The sequence below is a fragment of the Neltuma alba genome, unplaced genomic scaffold (genome assembly GCF_004799145.2).
Source record: "Neltuma alba isolate B1F8T4 unplaced genomic scaffold, ASM479914v2 tig00002863_pilon, whole genome shotgun sequence".
NCBI lineage: Eukaryota > Viridiplantae > Streptophyta > Magnoliopsida > Fabales > Fabaceae > Neltuma > Neltuma alba.
This window is the reverse complement of record NW_021633048.1, coordinates 1,002,356-1,021,698: the sequence shown is the minus strand read 5'-3', so window position 1 is coordinate 1,021,698 and position 19,343 is coordinate 1,002,356. Positions and strand designations below refer to the sequence as shown.

Genomic DNA, 19,343 nt, shown 5'->3' with positions numbered 1-19,343 from the left:
TCTCCTCTTCTGGTCAAAAAAATTAATTCCTCTCTTTTGTTGCGATGGCGTGTTTTTAGCGCTTATCGAAGTTCCTTTCACGAGAGAGAGAGAGAGAGAGAGAGAGAGAGAGAGAGAGAGAGAGAGAGAGATTCATTGGAGGAAGGAACTTTCCGAAGAGAGAGAAAGTCAGCTTCGGCTTCCGTCCCTCGTGGTTCCCATGGCCATGTGGGCCGCCTGGGTTTCTTCGCTTCTTTAATCCGAATTGCCGCGAAGTTCCAATAACTATTGCTTATTCTCTCTTTTCTTAACCTGTAAGACTATAAGATCCAATTTTGTTGTTGCCTTCCTCCTCCTCAACAACTAATTTCATCAACCAAAAAGCCGTTTCTTTCACGTTTTCGCTGCTAGAAAGTACCCTTATTCCATAACTGCACAACTGCTCCGTATCCAATCCTTTTGATTGAAGCAGAATCAGAGTCTTCTCTCCGATTACGTAGCAAATATGTTACATCGAAGCTTTAAGCCCGCGAAATGGTAATAATCAATCTTGTCTTGCCCACACCGATTTATTATGCCGTTCGGCGATTTCAGTAGGCTGATATGATCCTTTAGTGATTGACTTGTGGTAGAATTCGCTGATAGCAGATTCCATGTTCGCCTAGAAATCTAATTAGTGTTTGTCGTTGTCTCTGTGCAGTATACTGATTTGAAATTAACTTTCCGGTTTGGTGTTGCAATTGATAATCTTGTAATTTTTCTTGATGGAGATGGTTTTTCTATTGAAAATAACAATATGTTTGTATTTTGAACTTCCTTACAGCAAAACAGCGTTAAAACTCGCGGTTTCAAGAATAAAGCTTTTGAAGAATAGAAGAGAAGCGCTGGTGAAGCAACACAAGAGGGAATTAGCCCAATTGCTCGAGTCTGGGCAGGACCAGACTGCTAGAATCCGGGTAATAATATAGATAAGAGAAATCCATAATTGTCCTTAAAAACAGCCTCATCGCTTATGTCGGTATAAAATAACCCTATTGCTCAAGTTCATTTTGTCTTTAAACTGGGGTTTGATTCGACTTTGATCGTTATGGACTGGTACCACGATTATGGTGAAAAAAACCACTCAATCTTCACTCTATTATTTATCCCAGTGGATGAAGATAAATTTCCAAACCACTGATGTGACGCCTTAAAATCGAAATGCCACATGCTTGTGGCAATTTAAGTGCCTCAGAAATGGATCGAAACAGTACAACCAGATTCTAAAATGACTGAAAAATTATAGAATACTCCAGTTGCTTGAGTTGTGCTTGTAATATGGTAACTGGCAAAACTTTTTCTTCCTCTTTCTGTGATGCTTTTTTTGTGACCCTTGACTTTTATTTCATTGTTCATTCAGGTTGAACATGTTGTTAGGGAAGAAAAGACAATGGCCGCATATGATCTTATAGAAATATACTGTGAGCTGATTGCAGCTCGCTTGCCAATGATTGAATCACAGAAGTATGTGATCTGAAACTCGTCCAAATAATTTTGGTGCATTCTACTTTGTCAACATCATGAAATTGCTTTTAATGTTTACTGTATGTTTTTCCTGTTTAGTTAATATCACCTGTTCAATTTTTGGGCTGGTCTGCCTTGGTGTTTATATTAAAATACATGGGTAATTTAGCCAACAAAACAAAATTTTCTTCTATATCTCACATGTCATGCTTTGTCAAGTAAATGTATGATCGTAGTTTTTGGAACTCTATGAAAGAGTAAAAGTTATAGTGGGGCTGAGGACAAGTTGTAATCAGACTAGGATTTGAATAGCGAGCAGGCAAGTCAACTTGACAAAACGTGGAACTATGTCTTTGCCATCTTATTGATCATGTTAACACCTCATTTCTGGAGAATCTGAATTTGTGTGAAAAATATAAGCAATATCAGCTACAACCTTTCTTATAGGGAGGTGGTGGATGATGATAGGTTAAGAAGTTCACTTCCGTCTTGAAGGAAGGATGCAGTGTAGATAGAGCATTGATCTGCAAGGCTTCATCCTTGAAGCTTCTTTATCAGCCTTACGATTATTCTTCATACAGAAAATCTGCATCTGGTATACCAGTGAATAGGTCCACTGAAACCTTTTGGCTTTACTTGTGCTGGTTTCTGTAATGCGGTGCTTCATTATTTGTCATCATGTTCAATTCAGTATTATCTCCCATTCATGTAATTTTTTCCATGCATGCTTTTGTGTATATATTTTACCACATGCTATGACCTTGCGCTTGCCTTAAGGATTAACTGCTTGTGTATTTTGCTTGACACTGTTGAATTTGCGACTGAGAATCTAGTTTGTAGTTGTTTGAGGTGGCTCACTTTGTTTTCTCCCTCAGAAACTGTCCCATCGATCTGAAGGAGGCAATATCAAGTGTAATATTTGCATCACCACGATGTTCAGATATACCTGAGCTCATGGATGTGCGAAAGCATATTACAGCTAAGTATGGAAAAGAATTCATCTCAGCAGCTGTTGAATTACGCCCTGACTGTGGTGTAAATCGTCTGGCAAGTTCCTCTTCCTTCTTAAAAATTTGCAACAAGGACTAATTTTAAGCTTATTTATTGTTAATTTTGTTTTCACTTGATTTTGTCTTTTCAGTTGGTCGAGAAACTGTCTGCCAAAGCACCTGATGGTCCAACTAAGATGAAAATACTGACTGCAATTGCAGAGGAACATAATATAAAGTGGGAACCCAAGTCTTTTGGAGAAAGTGATGTAAAGCTTTCTCAAGGTTCACAGGTAGGCTTTGTCAAGCATGGATGATTAGTTGATTTTGTATCATTATGGAAACGTCATGCTGTGTTATATGACATTATTGATCTTTCAAGGTTGGGACAAATGCTTATGAGAAGGGTAACTACGTGGAACCTCCTCAAGTTCATGTTCCACTTGTTCGTGATGAAATGGGACCTCCTAATTTACGTGGTTTCTCTGAATATGAAAAAATGCAAAATATGCCTACAAATTTAGTTGAGGCCACAAATGATGCCGAGAAAATGGTTGGTGGCGGTAAGTCAACAACATCAGGGACCACTAGTCCAGGGATTAGATCTTCAGGTAACTTTTTCAGTTACTTTATGTCATCTATTTTGTTCGAAGATGATGATAATATGCTCTATTTTGGGACTTATATCCTGTCCATTGCATGGATTTGTGGGGACCTGTCTAACAGGAACTGGAAATCAAGAAATGGATTCTGCAGCTTATTATGAAAACAGAAGGGGTGCCCCTACGGATAATATAAATTGGAACATGGAATTTAAAGATGCTGCCTCTGCTGCGCAGGCAGCTGCAGAATCTGCAGAGCGTGCAAGTATGGCTGCTCGGGCTGCTGCAGAACTCTCAAACCGTGATAGGATCAATAGGCAGTATTCAGGTGGATCACAGAGTTCTTCTGGAAGTGGTTTAAGACATGAAGTTCCTCAAGAATTTTTATTTCATGATGACAAACATCTTCCTACGGAACGTTCAGGCATGACTGCTAGTGCAGCTCCAGAACAATCAAACCATGAAAAGACCAGCAGGCAGTATTCAACTGGATCACATATATCACGCAAGAGTAATGAATTACCTTATCCTCCTTTTCAAGATGAAATTCATATTTCTACTGGTCCTGCTGATAACATCGTTCGCAGTAGTAGCTTGGCAATGCATAATGAGGAAATTAACAGAAAAGAACAGGATAGACCAGTAAGAGCGCCTGATGAATATTACAGGGATATTCATGAGAATGTGCTGAAACGTCCCCAGTCTACTTCCTTCACATCTAGAGGTCCTTTTAATGATGATAACCCGTTTGCTGTGGATTCTAAAATGGCAAATTTATATCCTGAAAATAGTTTGTTTAGGCAAGAAAATAGTGACTACCTATATGAAGTGAGCATGGAAAAAGGGGCGAGTGGAACTGAAGTAGATGTAGTCAGTGAACAGCATGCTGATATGGATACTGGAATGAAGAACTATGATCTCTTTGGAGATGGAAGGATGGATAGGCAATCTAGAAATGCTTCCCCTTCTGGTTCTCACTTTAGTATGACAAGTGATAATCGTAATGATGTTTTCAAGTCGAATGATCCTAAGATAAACAACAGTCCTGTGGGAGACCTTTCTGTTACTGATGAAGGAAACATTCATAGCATATATATGGAAACGACTTCTCATGATGATACGCCTGTTGTTTTTGATGATTCAGCATCAGAGGATGATGATTATAAATTTTTGGATAAGACGCATCTGGAAGAGGGATCTGGTTCGTTCTTCTCATCTCTTGATAACAAATCACATGCAGATCCATTAGTTAATACCAATGCTTGGAGCCCTGGACAAGTCGTTGAGGGGAAAGAGACAGGCTTAAGTTCACAGTCACATTTTTCTGAGGTTTCTCAAAGCTTGAGAAAGTCTGCTGTTTCTTCTGGGAAAGAAGACTTGCCACCTGTGACTTTTGATGATTCAGATGGTCCAAGTTCAGATAGTGAGGAGGATATGGTCAAGTCTAACGTTACCGAGAGTTACAATCATGGAAATTCTTTCCCTGGTCGGAGTGCAAACCATGAGGCCTTAGAGTCCTCATCATTGTATGATAAAAATGTTGATTCTGACAGAAAGCTTGGACTATCTTCATCTTTAGCTGATTTAGATACAGTGGAAGAGAATTTTAAGGGAAAGATAGACATCACTAGTGTGCCAGGAAAGAATTACAGTTATGATGAACTGCCAACCAACAGGCCATCTTCTGAAGTTAGTTCTTCGTTGAGTTCAAATTTCAAGACAAGCGTCCTCTCATCAAAGTCACCTCATACTTCAGAAGAATCTCTTATAGAAGAAAGTGGTAAGGAATTAAACTACGGATCACTGAAGGGTGGGTTTCGCAATAAAGGTATCAGGCGGCCACCATATCTTAAAAGCTCAAATAAGGGTTCTTCATCCTTGGAGGACATTCCAGTGCAGAATGAAGGATCTTTTCCTTCTCGGAGGACGTCAGTGAACTCTGATGTTCATCAGGATGCATATAAGAGTAAAGTGAGTAGTGGAAGGAGAAGTATGGTGAGAGAACAGAAAACATTGGATTCTGATAGTTTCAACCCTGATCTGAAGTCGCAAGAAGACAGGACTGATACTCAAGACCCTCACATTCAAAAGCCAGAGGAAAGTGAAGCAAGGAAGAAATCAAGATCCAAGGTCTCGTATACTTACTTTGATTCTGATAGTAGTTATTCTGAGGATGAAGTTCCCAGACAAAATTCAGACAGTCGTGCACGCCCTGCTAGTGGATTTCCTAGAAGGACAGCAACTTCTTCAAAATCTGGTGCAAGTTCAACCTCCAAGGACGCTCCTTCGGCGTCTGGCTCAGGACTCGTATGGAAATCTTCAAGAGCTTATAACGACAGTGAAAAACAGAAAATGGCCTCTTCCAGGATGGTGAGCTCTGATAATGTGCCAAACCCTGAGCATGGATCAGCAGAAAAAGCAGCATTTAAACCAATCCCAGATTCTCGCAAGTCCTTAGATGAAGTTACAAGGCCATCTGCGAAGGTGCAACCTTCCCATCCTTTACCTAGAACAGTGACACCAGATAACGCAGAGGCTTCAGGTTCTCCAAGTACTGATAGAGATGCTCCCTCTAATGATAAGGCGGCGGCTAGTCACGTTCATCCTAAGCTGCCCGACTATGATTCCTTCGCTGCACACTTCCTATCTCTTAAGAAGGGTCGTCAATGAATTTGAATTGATTGCATGCAGCAATATCAGGGCTCTTCCATAATAGTTGGTTCCTTTTCTACATGTAAATCTGTGGAATAAGATTTTAGTTACATTAGGAACATTGCGATTCATACATTTTTCTTGTATAAATTGAGATTATGCATTTGTTTCGCTACACCATTTTGGCGCATATCCAATAAATTGAACAGTACCAGATGTATATGTGATTGTGTTAGAACCTCCATTAGAATTCAGAAACCTTACGAGTAAGATTTGTGTCATGGGCATATAGTCCTGGGATCTTTATTTATTTATTTCTTTGGCTTTTGCACCAGTTGTATTGTCGCTTATATTCATGGAGTTGGATTGAGTTGAGCTGGGATGTCTGAACGTGACACATGACTAGTTGGGTTGGTATTACCTGTTTCTCATGTTTGTTCTAAGAAAATTTACAGGTGATTGTGCAAATTTCTCATAACCAACATTATATTATATAGTAATTTATAAGTTAAGTTAGTTTTGAGAAAAAATGATAAATATGAGAGATAAAACATGTTGAAATCTTATATTTATAATGAAATTCAACTTAAGGACCCAAATTATTTTAGAATATTTATGGTGTGGGATTATATTAAAAAAAAAAAAGAAAAACTGTGAACCATCAATCGCTCGTGCTACTTCTATTAGTCTTCCTTGGCGACAAAAGAATAAAAATACAATTGAAGTTCGAATACTTCTATCTAGGATGAAATTAAATATCAATAACTGTTTAGTACCCATGAACAGATAGGAAGAAAGAGCGTTTTCCGCTAAGACTGGTCACCACGCTTTTAATCAAAATATTACTCCTCCGGTCCTTAATATATGACCCAATTGTTGAGTTGGTTTTGATCCTAAATATAAGACCCATTTATTATATTTATCAAGTTTTTCTAAATTACCCTTATGGATACTCTCTCAACCATAATCAAGTATAAAAGGGAGAGAGGGTATTGAGAAAGATGATTATGGTATTTTAAAAAAAACATGTCATATTTCTTATAATTAACTAACTTACCTAACTACCTTAATCTAATCAAATTAGTTAAATGGGTCTTATATTAAGGATCGGAGGAGTATTTCTGGTGCTTAATATAAGAAATAAATAATCAATTTAAAAAAAACTAAAAAAATTAGTTAAGTTAGTTATTTATAATAAATATATATTGATTCCAGTAAACTGCCCTTTTTAATTATGTATGTTGAAATCATATCTTGGTAAAAATCTCTTGCAATCAATAAAAATATTAAGAAAAATATGAAATAAAATAGATTAACATTTTATATTTAAGATCAAATTAAATTTTTTAACGATTTTTTATATCAAGCAGCTTGTTCTATATTAAGCCGTGGAGGGGGTAATATTATTTTTGGGGCTAATACTTATTACGTCAAATCATGAGCATGAATGACCGGTTGGACATGGTGAGAGTTGAGCAGAATAGAAACAAAAAATAAAAGTCAACGTCCTCATTTTTTATTCTCTCGTTTTTTTGCTAGATTATTTTTTTTTTTGGGTGTCAATGTCCTCTTTTGCATGTAGTTGGATATTTTCTTCTCCACACGCTTTTAAGCCGAACGTGGACTTCTTGCCGTAGATTTTGATTACAGAAATAGTCTGTGTTCTAAAAATTAGATGTGCTCATAGTAAAAGGAATATGTATTAAATTTAATTAATTAATTATAAAAAATTACGTTAAAAATTTTAATTTAATGTTCAAGACAATCTTATTTTTTTATATTGTAATTTTTTGTAGTTAATTTTTTTCTTTACATCAACGATTTATTTTCAGTTTTCCATTGTTAGTACATCCCATTAATAAAATTATTATCAAAGAAACCATGACAATTGGTTTAGTTCTTTCTTTTAACTAAAAGATCAAGCTCAAGTCTTGTGCATTAATGAAATTGTCACTGAGAAAGCTTCATATGAACGTGGCCAGCCTTTTTTTTTTTGTAAATAACAATGTCAATTATATTATATAAAAGAATGAAAATACATAAAGTTTAGGGAAAATCCCAAAAAAGGTCATTGGAATATGAGAAATACCAGATTGGGTCTTTAAATTTTGAAAATGACAGAATGGGTTATTGACCCAATCTATCATTTGTGAAATTCAGGTGAATTGACAATTTTGCCCTCATTTATTCATTCACTACAATAATTCAAGGAATCACTATAAGAGTTTAGGTGTTATCTAGATTCGTGTAGCGAATAACTACTCACTTTTTCATAGTTAGGTGTCTTGTTATTAACTACAACTAATTCTGTAATCACTAGAACAATATAAGCATTACCTAGATTTGTGTAGAGAATAACTACTCATTTTTTCATAGTCAGGTATCTTATTATTGTCAAGTACCTTATTATTAACTACAACGAATCTTGTAATCACTAGAACAGTATAAGCGTTACCTAGATTTGTTTAGAGAATAACTACTCACTTTTGCTCAGGGGCAAAAATGTCAATTCGTCTGAATTTCACAAATGACAGATTGGGTCAATGACCCATTCTGTCATTTTCGAAATTTAAGGACCCAATCTGGGATTTGGTATATTCTAGAGGCTTTTTCTGGGATTTTCCCTAAAGTTTAGTATACATAAATGAAAAATACAAAACTCTCCAATAGCATGAGCAAGACCATAGTTGCGAACCAAGGTGAGAGGGTATGCTGTGGGCAACAGCTCTACGGAGAATAAAGACTAGCATCTGCCAAACAACTTCCACTTGATTGAGTCGAACCACTAGAATTAAAGATGTAATGCTGCAATTTTTTAATTTTCCGGCCAGAATAATGGTCAAAAAATGACTCATACAAAACCAAGCTTAATACTGTATTTTTTGTCTTTAACATAAGAGTTAGTTGATCAATTTGAATAAATTAAGAAAACCAGTTAAGTTAATTATTTGTAATAAATAGATATTGTTTTTCCTGAAATATCCTTACTAATCATACTACCTCCAATCCTAAGTATAAGACCTCATTTGATGAAACGAAGTCTTATAATTGAGATTGGATATAGTATATATTAAGTAGAACTACCATTTGATGAAAATTTTAAAATGTGCAACTTATTGCAAGAACTATTTTAAAAAGAAATGGATAAATATAAAAGATAAAGTGAATTAGAATTTTATATTTCAAATTAAATTAAATGTCAAATTAACTCTTATATTAAAGACTGAAAGTAGTATGTCCAAGGAGGTCAACCTAGTTGATTTACCAAGGTCAAAAAACCCAATTGATTTATATTAGCCAATCTTAATATATCTTCTGAAAATTTGTTGGTATTAGCATCGAAACAGGAAAAAAATGCATATCATCAAAGGATGAACTATAGATTTTTTTTTTGGGTGAGAGAGAGACCATAGTTTAATGAAACATGTTATATGTTATTGCATGTTACTTATGCTTTTTACACTATAAACAGATTCTAGAATGACCATTTCGGTAAATGTTTAAGAAGTTAGTTAGAAGAGAGAGAAAGGGGTCATAACGTGGCCAGGGCTATATACTCTGTAATATTACATCTTTATGTTTGTGAATGATATTACTGATTTTCCTTCCTTTCTGTTAGCCAAAGGGTATCAAAGCCACCTCTCTGGTATGGCTCTAAAGACTTGATCAGAACGCTTCTTTGAGCTTGAGCATCGCTTGGACCTTCAACAAGCATCCATCGACTCCATTAATGCTCACTTGGATGAGTTGCAATCTGCCAACACTAAGTTCGATGATTACCTTAAGGACATTGCTGTGAAGGTCTCATCTCTTACGTCCGATGTGGGCAAACGTGTTGTAGCGAGCAACAGTGGCTCCTCGTCATTCTCACCGCCTCGTATACCAACCTTTGGCTCTTTTAATGAACCTAATCACTTCCATTCTGCTTATTCTGTACCTACCAAACAGAGCCGTGTTGACTTTCCAAAGTTTGATGGGTCTGACTCTTATGGGCAGGCCTATCGTTGTCGCCAGTTTTTTGAAGTCAACAGAACCCCATCGGAGCATCGCATTCGCCTCCTTAGTATATATCTGGAAGGGCATGCTTTAAGATGGCACTAGACCTTTATGTGGCATTGCTCTTTCTCTGATATTAGTTGGTCTGACTATTTTTCTCACATGGAGAAGAAATTCGCTGATGTGCGTGATGAGAGTCCCAGTATTGCTCTCAAAAAGTTATAGCAACTCGATGGCTTTGTTCTTGATTATGAGCATCAATTTGATGAACTCTTATCAGAAGTCGATATCCCTAATGAGGTTGTGATGAATCTATTCATCGACGGTTTGCGTGCTGACGTCCAGAAGATTGTTCTCAATTTTTGTCTAACATCCCTCTCTAGTGTGATGTTCATGAACATGCCCTGGCTGGTCGAAGCCATCCTTCCACATCGCTGAAACCTCTGCAATTTGGTGGGTTGAAATCCTCTATAGTCATGATCCCCTCCTCCGGCCTACCATTCGCAGATCATCAGGCAGGCAGCGTCAGGTCCTCTGCCCAAACCACACCCGTCAGGTCTGCTTACTCGGCCTCAGCATCTTCTCCAGGGTACTCGGCCGCTCCTTCCAAGCCCTCTAAACAACTTTCAAGGAAGGAGATGGATAAGAAGCGCCGAAAGGGACTCTGTTATTAGTGTATCGAGAAGTATACTATAGGCCATCGCTGTAAGGACTCCCATATCTTTTTGTTGGTTGTTGATGATAATGAAGAATACTTTAAGAATGCTCTCGAGGAGGTTCCTGTTGAGTCTGGTAGAATCAACTCTATTGAAGGGCAAGAAGATGTTTCAACACTGAAGTTAGTGGGCCGCATTAAAAATCAAACAGTGATAATTCTGATTGATACTGGTAGTACTCACAATGTGCTTGAAACGTCCACAACATGTCATCTGCAAGTAAAAGCTAAGGAGCAATCCCCTATTTAGTTGGCTGTCACTGATACAAGGAAGGTACAGGTTTCTAAGTATTGCCCTACTCTTTCTTGGGACATGGGGGACTCAATCTTTTCTGCTGACTTTTTGGTCATGAAAATTGGAGGTTATTATGTGATTTTAGGGACTCAATGTTTGCGTACTATCAATAAATTCTCTATTGACATGGACCAGAAATTATTTGAGTTTATGTTTAATGGCCACCAGATTGAACTTCATGGCATTGATTATAAAGAATTGGGTCATGTTGAGGAAATTTCTTCTTCCCGAGATGTGTTGTTAGCTGCTCATGCTTTCTTGATTTAGACTTCTCCTACCTTACAAATTGGATTAATTCCTTCTTCATTGAGTTGTGACCAACAACAAGAGTTGACAAGAGTTTTAACTGCTTTTGATGATGTTTTCATTGAGCCTACAAGCTTACCTCCATCTCGTGCTTTTGATAATTCTATTTCCCTCCAGACTGACTAGCCAATTAGCTGTACACCGTATTGTTATGGACCTATTCAGAAAAATGAAATTGAGAAACAAGTTAAGGATATGTTATCTAATGGGATTATTCGTGATAGTTCTAGCTCCTTTGCAGCTCCAGTTGTCCTAGTACAAAAGAAAGAGGGCACTTGGCGGTTTTCCATTGATTACAGAAGGTTGAATGAGGCAACCATCAAAAATAAGTTCCCTATCCCAGTTATTGAGAAGTTATTGGATGAACTAATAGGGGCAACGTTTTTTTTTCCAAACTTGATTTAAGAGCAAGATATCACCAAAATCGTATGAAGGAGGATGATATTCCTAAGACTACTTTCCGCACCCATGAAGGACTCTCCGAATTTCTTGTCATGCCTTTTGGCTTGACCAATGCCCTGACTACTTTTCAAGGCCTCATGAATTCCATTTTCAAGACTTATTTGAGAAAGTTCATTTTGGTATTTTTTTGACAATATTTTAGTGTATAGTAGAGATTGGCATACTCATTTGCACCATTTAGAGACTACCTTGTCCACCTTGAGTTAGCACCGATTGTTTGCCAAGGCCTCTAAATGTATCTTTGCTACCACTCAGCTTGATTATCTTGGACATATTATTTTTGGCCTGTGAGTTCAAGCAAATCCTAAGAAGCTTGAAGCCGTTTCCTCTTGGCCCACACCTACCTCTGTTAAGGACTTATGAGGTTTCCTTAGCCTCACTGGGTACTACCAGTGATTTATTAAACATTATGGGACTATTCGTAGACCCTTAAATGACTTGTTAAAGAAGGATGTTCCCTTTGTCTGGTCTAAGGCTGCTAATGATGCTTTTGTTATGTTGAAATAGATTATGGTTTCATCTCCAGTTCTGGCTTTACCTAACCTTAAGGACACTTTTGTGGTTGAAACATATGCTTCAAGGACTGGTTTGGGAGCTGTGCTATCTCAAAATGGGCATCCTATTGCATTTGCTAGTAAAGCTTTGCCTCCCCGAAAAAAACCACTCTCTGCATATGAGCGGGAGCTACTTGCGATCATTTTTGCTGTTAAGCAATGGGGATCATACCTATGTGGGAAGAAGTTCCTTGTTAAAACTGATCATCTACTACTAAAGCATCTGCTTAAGCAGCGTGACCTGACTCAGGATCAGTTTAAATGGTTACATAAACTATGGGGGCTACATTATGAGATTGTTTACAGGAAAGGAAGTGATAATACAGTCGCTTATGCTCTTTCTTGCAGATTTGAAGGGTCTTGCTTAGCATTGACAGCCCCTATTTCACTCCTGTATGATAAAGTTCGTGGTTCTTGGTTGGTTGACAGTCATTTATAGCAGCTGATTAAAGATTTGGAGCAAGATCCTCTATCTCACCCTAAGTATACATGGCATAATCAGTCACTTAAACGCTGTGGGAAGTTAGTAGTTAGGGCAGATCGTGGTCTCCGGACTAAATTGCTTACTTATTTTCATGCTGGTGGAATTGGGGGCCACTCTGGTATGCACGCTATCTTTAAACGTCTTTCATCTCTTTTTTGTTGGAAAGGGCTGGAAAGGGATGTTAGGAATTTTGTTCGAGAATGTACCACCTACCAGCGATTTAAACCTGAATTGGTCGCTCCACCTGGTCTCCTCCAACCTCTACTTATTCCTGCTCACATTTGGATTGATTTATCTATGGACTTTATTGGGGGACTTCCCATATCTTGTTCTAAAACTACAATCTTAGTTGTTGTTGACAGATTGTCCAAAACCGCTCATTTTATGCCACTCAAACATCCTTATAAAATTGTCGATGTTGCCCAGATATTCCTTGATAATGTGGTTAAATTACATGGTTTTCCTAAAACTATAGTCATTGATCGGGATCCAATTTTTTATGGTAAATTCTGGAAAGAACTGTTTCGCTTGTATGGAGTGGATTGGCATTACTCTTCTGCCTATCATCCCCAAACTGATGGGCAAACCGAGGTTCTTAATAGGCGCTTGGAGTGTTATCTTCGTTGTATGACAGGGGATTTTCCTAAGCAATGGGTCAAATGGTTGCTTTTGGCTGAGCTTTGGTATAACATCACCTATCATTCTGCCATTGGAATGTCCCCTTTTCAGGCTGGTTATGGGGTTTCCCCTCCTGTTCACCTACCCTACAAGGGATTCTTCCAATGATGTGGTTGATCGCACATGTCTTGCTAGAGAATTGGTTCTGCAGATTTTAAAGCAACACTTGGTCAAGGCTCAGAATCGAATGATCCATCAAGAAAACATTGTACTAAGCATTCATTTGCAGTCAATGATTTGGTTTATCTTAAACTCCACCCTTTCTGGTGAAACATGCTCAATAATTCTGCATTACACAAGCTTGCAGCTAAATACTTTGGACCTTTTAAGGTTGTCAAAAGAATTGGTGCTGTTGCTTGTGAGTTAGCACTACCTCCTGAAACCAGAATCCATCTGATGTTTCATGTGTCTCTTCTTAAAAAACATATTGGACCTGGTGTTCCTGTGGCTTCTTCCCTACCTCCAATTGATGATCACAACCAATTTATGCTTGAGCCTATAGAAATATTGGGGTGCCGGATTATTAAACGCCACAATTTGCCCATTACTCAAGTACTACTACGCTGGCAGCTTATTGAGGCTGAGAATGCCACTTGGGAGGATTTATCTACACTCCGACAACAATTTCCAAATTTCAAGCCACTACTCCTCCTAGTCACACCAACCTTGTGGACAAGGATTCTTTTAAGGGGGAGAGTATTGTTATGTTACTGCGTGTTACTTATGCGTTTTACACTACAGACAGATTCTAGAATGACCATTTCGGTAAACGTTTAAGAAGTTAGTTACAAGGGAGAGAAAGGAGTCATGACGTGGCCAGGGCTATATATTCTGTAATTTGACATCTTTACGTTTGTGAATGATATTCCTTCCTTTCTGTTATCAAAACAAGCAAACTCATAGCATTGATTCGTTGCTTTCAAACCAAGTTGAGATGATTGGCATTTTACTGCCAATTCTATTATTCTTGGCGTGATTCCATCCCCAGAACCTGGTGTCATCCGTCCTTGGGCGTCTCATTCATTTAATATTTTGACTCAAAAAGCCAGACACTGAACCTTTGCAACTTCCTCTTGACATTGAAACTCTCATTTGGCTGCATCTATAGAACTAGCTAGCATTATTCACTGTTCATGGGGTCCAAAGCCGTTGTTTATATTGTGTTATGTATAAAGATAATGATTGAAAGGTGACAGATAGTGAAAAGGAAAATTACATCGTTTGCCCTTGACATATGTATCTTAGAGAGATGTGTCATGCTCAGAGGCTAATAAGTTGTGCCCGGACGCTAACGAGCATTATTTCGAGGAAATATTATCCTAATTTGTACTCGCATGCTTCATCTGCAGATTTCACCACAATGTCGAGCACTGCTGGTCTGACGATTCCATGCAAAGGTATAAATCCATTTTGTTTATCCTTATTTTTAAGAATCTTTCGGAGAAAGATCACGCAACTAGATGGTGCTGGACACTATAACAATCACTTTTCTGCTCAATCTTCGTCTAGTTTCATTCTGCAAAGAGGGAAAGTAGAATTCTAATCGGAGCAGAAAGTTCAGTTCCATAGCAAAATTAGGCTTGATTCCTCGGTTCCGTTTCGTCCCATTTGATTCTAGATTTTCAGTTTTATCCACGGAGCCACAAATAGAACGAAAGAGGCATTGGCCTGAAACGTTGCCGAATCCTCTTCTGAATCCTTTTTCATAACAAAATGAACCCTATACAAGTCTCTATGAGGCTTTGTTTGGTTCAACAAAGAAGGGGAGGGGAGGTTAATTAAAGGAAGGGAAAACAAGAGAAAGGAAGGTCACAGGTTTTGTTTGGTTGGAGAGGAGGGGAAGAGAGGGGAGATTTCTTATTTAGTTCATAAAGGGGGTAATAATAAATTGACAAATATGCTCTTATCTATATATTTAAACTACTTTATTCTTTTATTATAATATTTATATCAAAATTATTATTTCTTAATTTATCAATTTCAAAAAAACCAATTACTTACATGTGATAAAAAAAATTATGATAAAACTAAAAAAAATAAGGAAATGTGATAAAAAGTTTAACATTCTATCTCATTAATTTTATAATTATAATCCACACACATGTATATTAATACATATGATATGTATAGATTATATAATTATAATACACACATGTTGTGATATGTATATATTAATATATATGCATGTTTGCAGCCTATCTGAGATTAATATATATGTATATTTGCAGCCCATCTGAGATTATAATACACACATGTCATGATATATAATTATAATACACACGTTGTGATATGTATATATCAATCGGTGTATATGAAAAATAATTCAACTGCTCAATACATGATATTTTTATTAATTTCACTCTCAAAATCTGATTAAAATTAATCTCAATTTGAGTTTTTTCTTTCTATTCATTTTTAATTTATGCAAAATATAAGCCATGCTGCATTATTATATCAACACAACAAAATCGGAACTTAATAGAAAACAATCATACAGCGTGTGAAGCCTATATATATAAATTAAGTATGCAGGCAAACTGATGATGACAAAGACTTTGAGTTTTCAAACAGCTAAGCAGTAAGCCAGTAACCTCCCCTACAGTATAATAATATTGGATGAAAAGAGATAGAAGGGAGAAAAGGGTTTCTAATAAAAGGGGCAAGCTTAGAATATTAAAAAGCTAATAGGAATAATTTAGTCAATATTAGATATAATATTTCTCTCCCATTCAAAAAAAACCCAATTTAGAGGGGAGCATAAGGAAAGGAAAGAAGGAAGCACTAAAAGACAAATTTTTTCCCTCTCCTCCCATCTATTTTTTTCTACCCAAACATACTTATCTCATCCCTTCCCCTTCCTTCCCCTCCCCTCCCATCAACAACCCTCCAACCAAACAGAGCCTAAGAGAATCACACAACTAGATTTTGGATTTCATGTTCTCAAGCTTTCTGTGATCTGTATCCGATTGTAGACGGTTGGATCAATGAAACAAGCAGAATGTTTCAAAACCATTGATGAAAATAAGTCAATTAAGGGTCGAGATCATTTCTTTGTGATGTTATGCGGTCACTATCCTTGGCACTACAAAACAACAATAGCTTATTTAAAAAAATTTGTGTGCCCCCCCCCCTCTCTTAGTCCTCTTAACTCCCCATGATTTTCCGAAAGAAGTCATTAGATTTTTGTTGTTGTTGAGAATGTTACATGTATTTTAGCCATAAGTGGTAATACTTGTAAAGATATCTATAATGTTTGAGGATTCTAATTTTCCTAATAGAATTTTTTTAAAAAAATGAATCATTATTTTTTAATCTTTCCTTTACATAACTAATTAAATAAATTATTTGAAATACATTTTTATTTTAATTTTAAATAAAGTGGAAGAAACATGGGATTTATTCGTGTGAAATCCAGCCAAAAACAAAATCAATTCTATTTCTTCTTATATTTTTCTCCTCTTCATTAGGCCTGAAATGCTTCAATATATGTAGTTTTTAGTACAAGAAATACATGAATGAATGCAAAATTTATGGAATGAAATATGTGGAAAAGCAGCTGCAGTAGCATGGGAAGCAGGGAAACCATTGGTGATGGAACGAGTGGAGGTAGCTCCACCACAGGCGATGGAAGTGAGGATCAAGGTCAAATATACGTCTCTCTGCCACACTGATCTCTACTTCTGGGAGAACAAGGTCTGTGTAACTCAATTCTCCTTCATTTTTTAAATCCAAGCCGCATGCAGAACATTACAATGTTCGTTCTCCAACTCACAAAGCTTGATCTTTCATTCATTTGTGTTTCAGGCGCAAACTCCTCTTTTCCCCAGAATTTTTGGGCACGAGGCAGCTGGGTAAGACGTGTTTTATTTCATTAAAGCACGTTATTTTCAACAAAGAAAGTGTAATTGGACGTGACTCCCTATTGTGAATCATGCGCAGATACTTTATTAACTTTTAAATGTCAGTGTCAACCAAGATAACTTCCTTGAATTGTGTTATATGCATATAGTACCTTTAAATCATCTATAGTTAACACCGGTACCCTAACTTTGTCATGCTTCTACTAGTAAACTAATTATGACACAGATTATTTTACAAATCTGGGAGTTTAAGATTCCTTCTCAAGTTTTAAAAATCAAAGAATTATTTGCACATTATGCAATGAATTGTGTGAGTTTACTTAATTTGAATAATGAACAGAATTGTGGAGAGTGTTGGAGAAGGAGTGACAGACGTGCAAGCTGGGGATCATGTGCTTCCGGTATTCACAGGGGAATGTGGAGAATGTGCACATTGCAAGTCTGAGGAGAGCAACATGTGTGACCTTCTGAGAATAGATCCAAACAGAGGAGTGATGCTCAGTGATGAAAAAAGCAGGTTCTCCATTAATGGCGACCCTATCAACCACTTTCTTGGCACTTCCACTTTCAGTGAATACACTGTGGTTCACTCTGGCTGCCTTGCAAAGATCAACCCTCTGGCACCTATGGATAAAGTCTGTGTTCTCAGCTGCGGCATTTCGACTGGTCAAGTCCCACTCTACTTTAAGTTTTTAGCTTATCTCCAGATCGTTTGACAGAAAACTAACATGCAACTAAAACAATCTGATAATTTACAAATTGAGTTGTTGCTTTACTCTTAGGTTATGCATAGATGAATAGATTTCAGCTTTAGATTCAATTTCTTGCTGACTGATTTGTGTGGAACAATACTCATTGAGATTTCAGGATTGGGAGCAACTCTGAATGTGGCAAAGCCAAAGAAAGGTTCCTCTGTTGCAGTCTTTGGCCTTGGAACTGTCGGCCTTGCTGTAAGTTAACATCTAATGTTTCTCTAAACATAACATGGATACAGATTTTCAATGCCCTACCAAATTCTTCAATCATAATATTATAACTAGATTCTAAAATATCAGGCTGCAGAGGGGGCAAGAATTGCTGGGGCATCTAGGATCATTGGGATTGACTTGAACCCCAGCAGACTTGAAGCAGGTAGATTTAGTTCTCAGAACTACAGTAATCTCCCCTTGCTAATTAACTGATAGTTTCAGGAATCTCCCCTTTTTCATAAACTGATAACGTAAGAATCTGACTGTTTTTTTTTCTTTTTCTTTGATGTTGTAGCCAAGAAATTTGGGGTGACTGAGTTTATAAATCCAAAGGATTATGATAAACCAGTTCAAGAGGTACATCAATTCTCCATCAACTATGTACTCACTGTTCACTTCACCTGGTCTTTTATGGCTTCATGAAGCTATGGTTATAAATCACAGGTTATTGCAGAGATGACAAACGGTGGAGTGGACCGCAGTGTGGAGTGCACTGGAAACATCAACGCCATGATTTCTGCTTTTGAATGTGTTCATGATGTAAGTCACCTTTTTATCAGATAACCATATCACATGATAGCAGAAAATCTGGAAAAATGATGGTTAAGTACATTAATGATAGCTAAAGAGCTTCAAAACTTTTTCCCTCGAAATTTGGAGAACAGGTCTATGTTGGGGATCGGAATTCGGCTATATGGCTAATAATTTTGTGCAATACATTTTAGGGTTGGGGAGTTGCAGTGCTTGTAGGAATACCCACCAAGGATGCATTGTTCATGACCAAGCCAATCAATGTGCTAAGCGAAAGAACACTAAAAGGGACTTCCTTTGGGAACTACAAGCCCAGGACAGATCTTCCCTCTATTGTTGATATGTACATGAGCAAGGTGACTATGGTTTTTCATTCTGTTACAGTCATTAGGTCTAATTCTGTGATAAAATGAGTGAAATTTATGCAAACTTATATACTTTGCTTTTGTGTGTGTTTGTGTGTGTGTTTTGTTTGGTTGCAGAAGTTGGAATTGGAGAAGTTTATAACACACAGAGTTCCATTCTCTGAGATTAACAAGGCGTTCGAGCTGATGATAAGGGGAGAAGGGCTACGCTGCGTCATTGACATCGACGAATAGAATTTTGGAATGCATCTTATCGTTTGATCCATAGCTGCCTTTATGTAATTCTCATCTATGTCCCTCACGATTGAACTATCTAGAGCGTGTGGTTAGTAAAATATTGTTATGACAGGCGGGCGCGCAGAGAGAGAGAGAGAGAGAGAGCTGAGTAAGAACAGAGGAAATAA

At 37.3% G+C, this 19,343-nt stretch overlaps 2 protein-coding genes across 2 annotated transcripts; both read left to right on the top strand.

The window, feature by feature from the left end:
• The first annotated feature begins 392 nt into the window (after positions 1–392).
• LOC114739530 (uncharacterized) lies at positions 393–6,039 on the top strand. Its single transcript, XM_028927601.1, has 7 exons — positions 393–516; positions 803–935; positions 1,379–1,482; positions 2,358–2,529; positions 2,624–2,764; positions 2,854–3,082; positions 3,198–6,039. The coding sequence occupies exons 1-7, from the start codon at positions 485–487 to the stop codon at positions 5,741–5,743; spliced, it is 3,357 nt and encodes a 1,118-aa protein (XP_028783434.1). The 5' UTR covers positions 393–484; the 3' UTR covers positions 5,744–6,039.
• Positions 6,040–14,425: 8,386 nt separating this feature from the next.
• LOC114739537 (alcohol dehydrogenase 1-like) lies at positions 14,426–19,173 on the top strand. The gene is made up of 10 exons (XM_028927611.1): positions 14,426–14,612; positions 16,772–16,908; positions 17,020–17,066; positions 17,416–17,741; positions 17,943–18,025; positions 18,131–18,206; positions 18,339–18,400; positions 18,488–18,583; positions 18,769–18,930; positions 19,057–19,173. The coding sequence occupies exons 1-10, from the start codon at positions 14,450–14,452 to the stop codon at positions 19,171–19,173; spliced, it is 1,269 nt and encodes a 422-aa protein (XP_028783444.1). The 5' UTR covers positions 14,426–14,449.
• The last annotated feature ends 170 nt before the right edge of the window (positions 19,174–19,343 follow it).

Bases quoted from the DNA above. Each gene is read 5' to 3' on its own strand.
- LOC114739530 (XM_028927601.1), top strand. From the start codon at position 485: ATGTTACATCGAAGCTTTAAGCCCGCGAAATG. The intron at 936-1,378 runs GTAATAATATAG...TTGTTCATTCAG, and splicing joins ACCAGACTGCTAGAATCCGG to GTTGAACATGTTGTTAGGGA. The intron at 3,083-3,197 runs GTAACTTTTTCA...CCTGTCTAACAG, and splicing joins TCCAGGGATTAGATCTTCAG to GAACTGGAAATCAAGAAATG.
- LOC114739537 (XM_028927611.1), top strand. From the start codon at position 14,450: ATGTATCTTAGAGAGATGTGTCATGCTCAGAGGCTAATAAGTTGTGCC. The intron at 18,207-18,338 runs GTAGATTTAGTT...TTGATGTTGTAG, and splicing joins CCCCAGCAGACTTGAAGCAG to CCAAGAAATTTGGGGTGACT. The intron at 18,401-18,487 runs GTACATCAATTC...TATAAATCACAG, and splicing joins ATGATAAACCAGTTCAAGAG to GTTATTGCAGAGATGACAAA.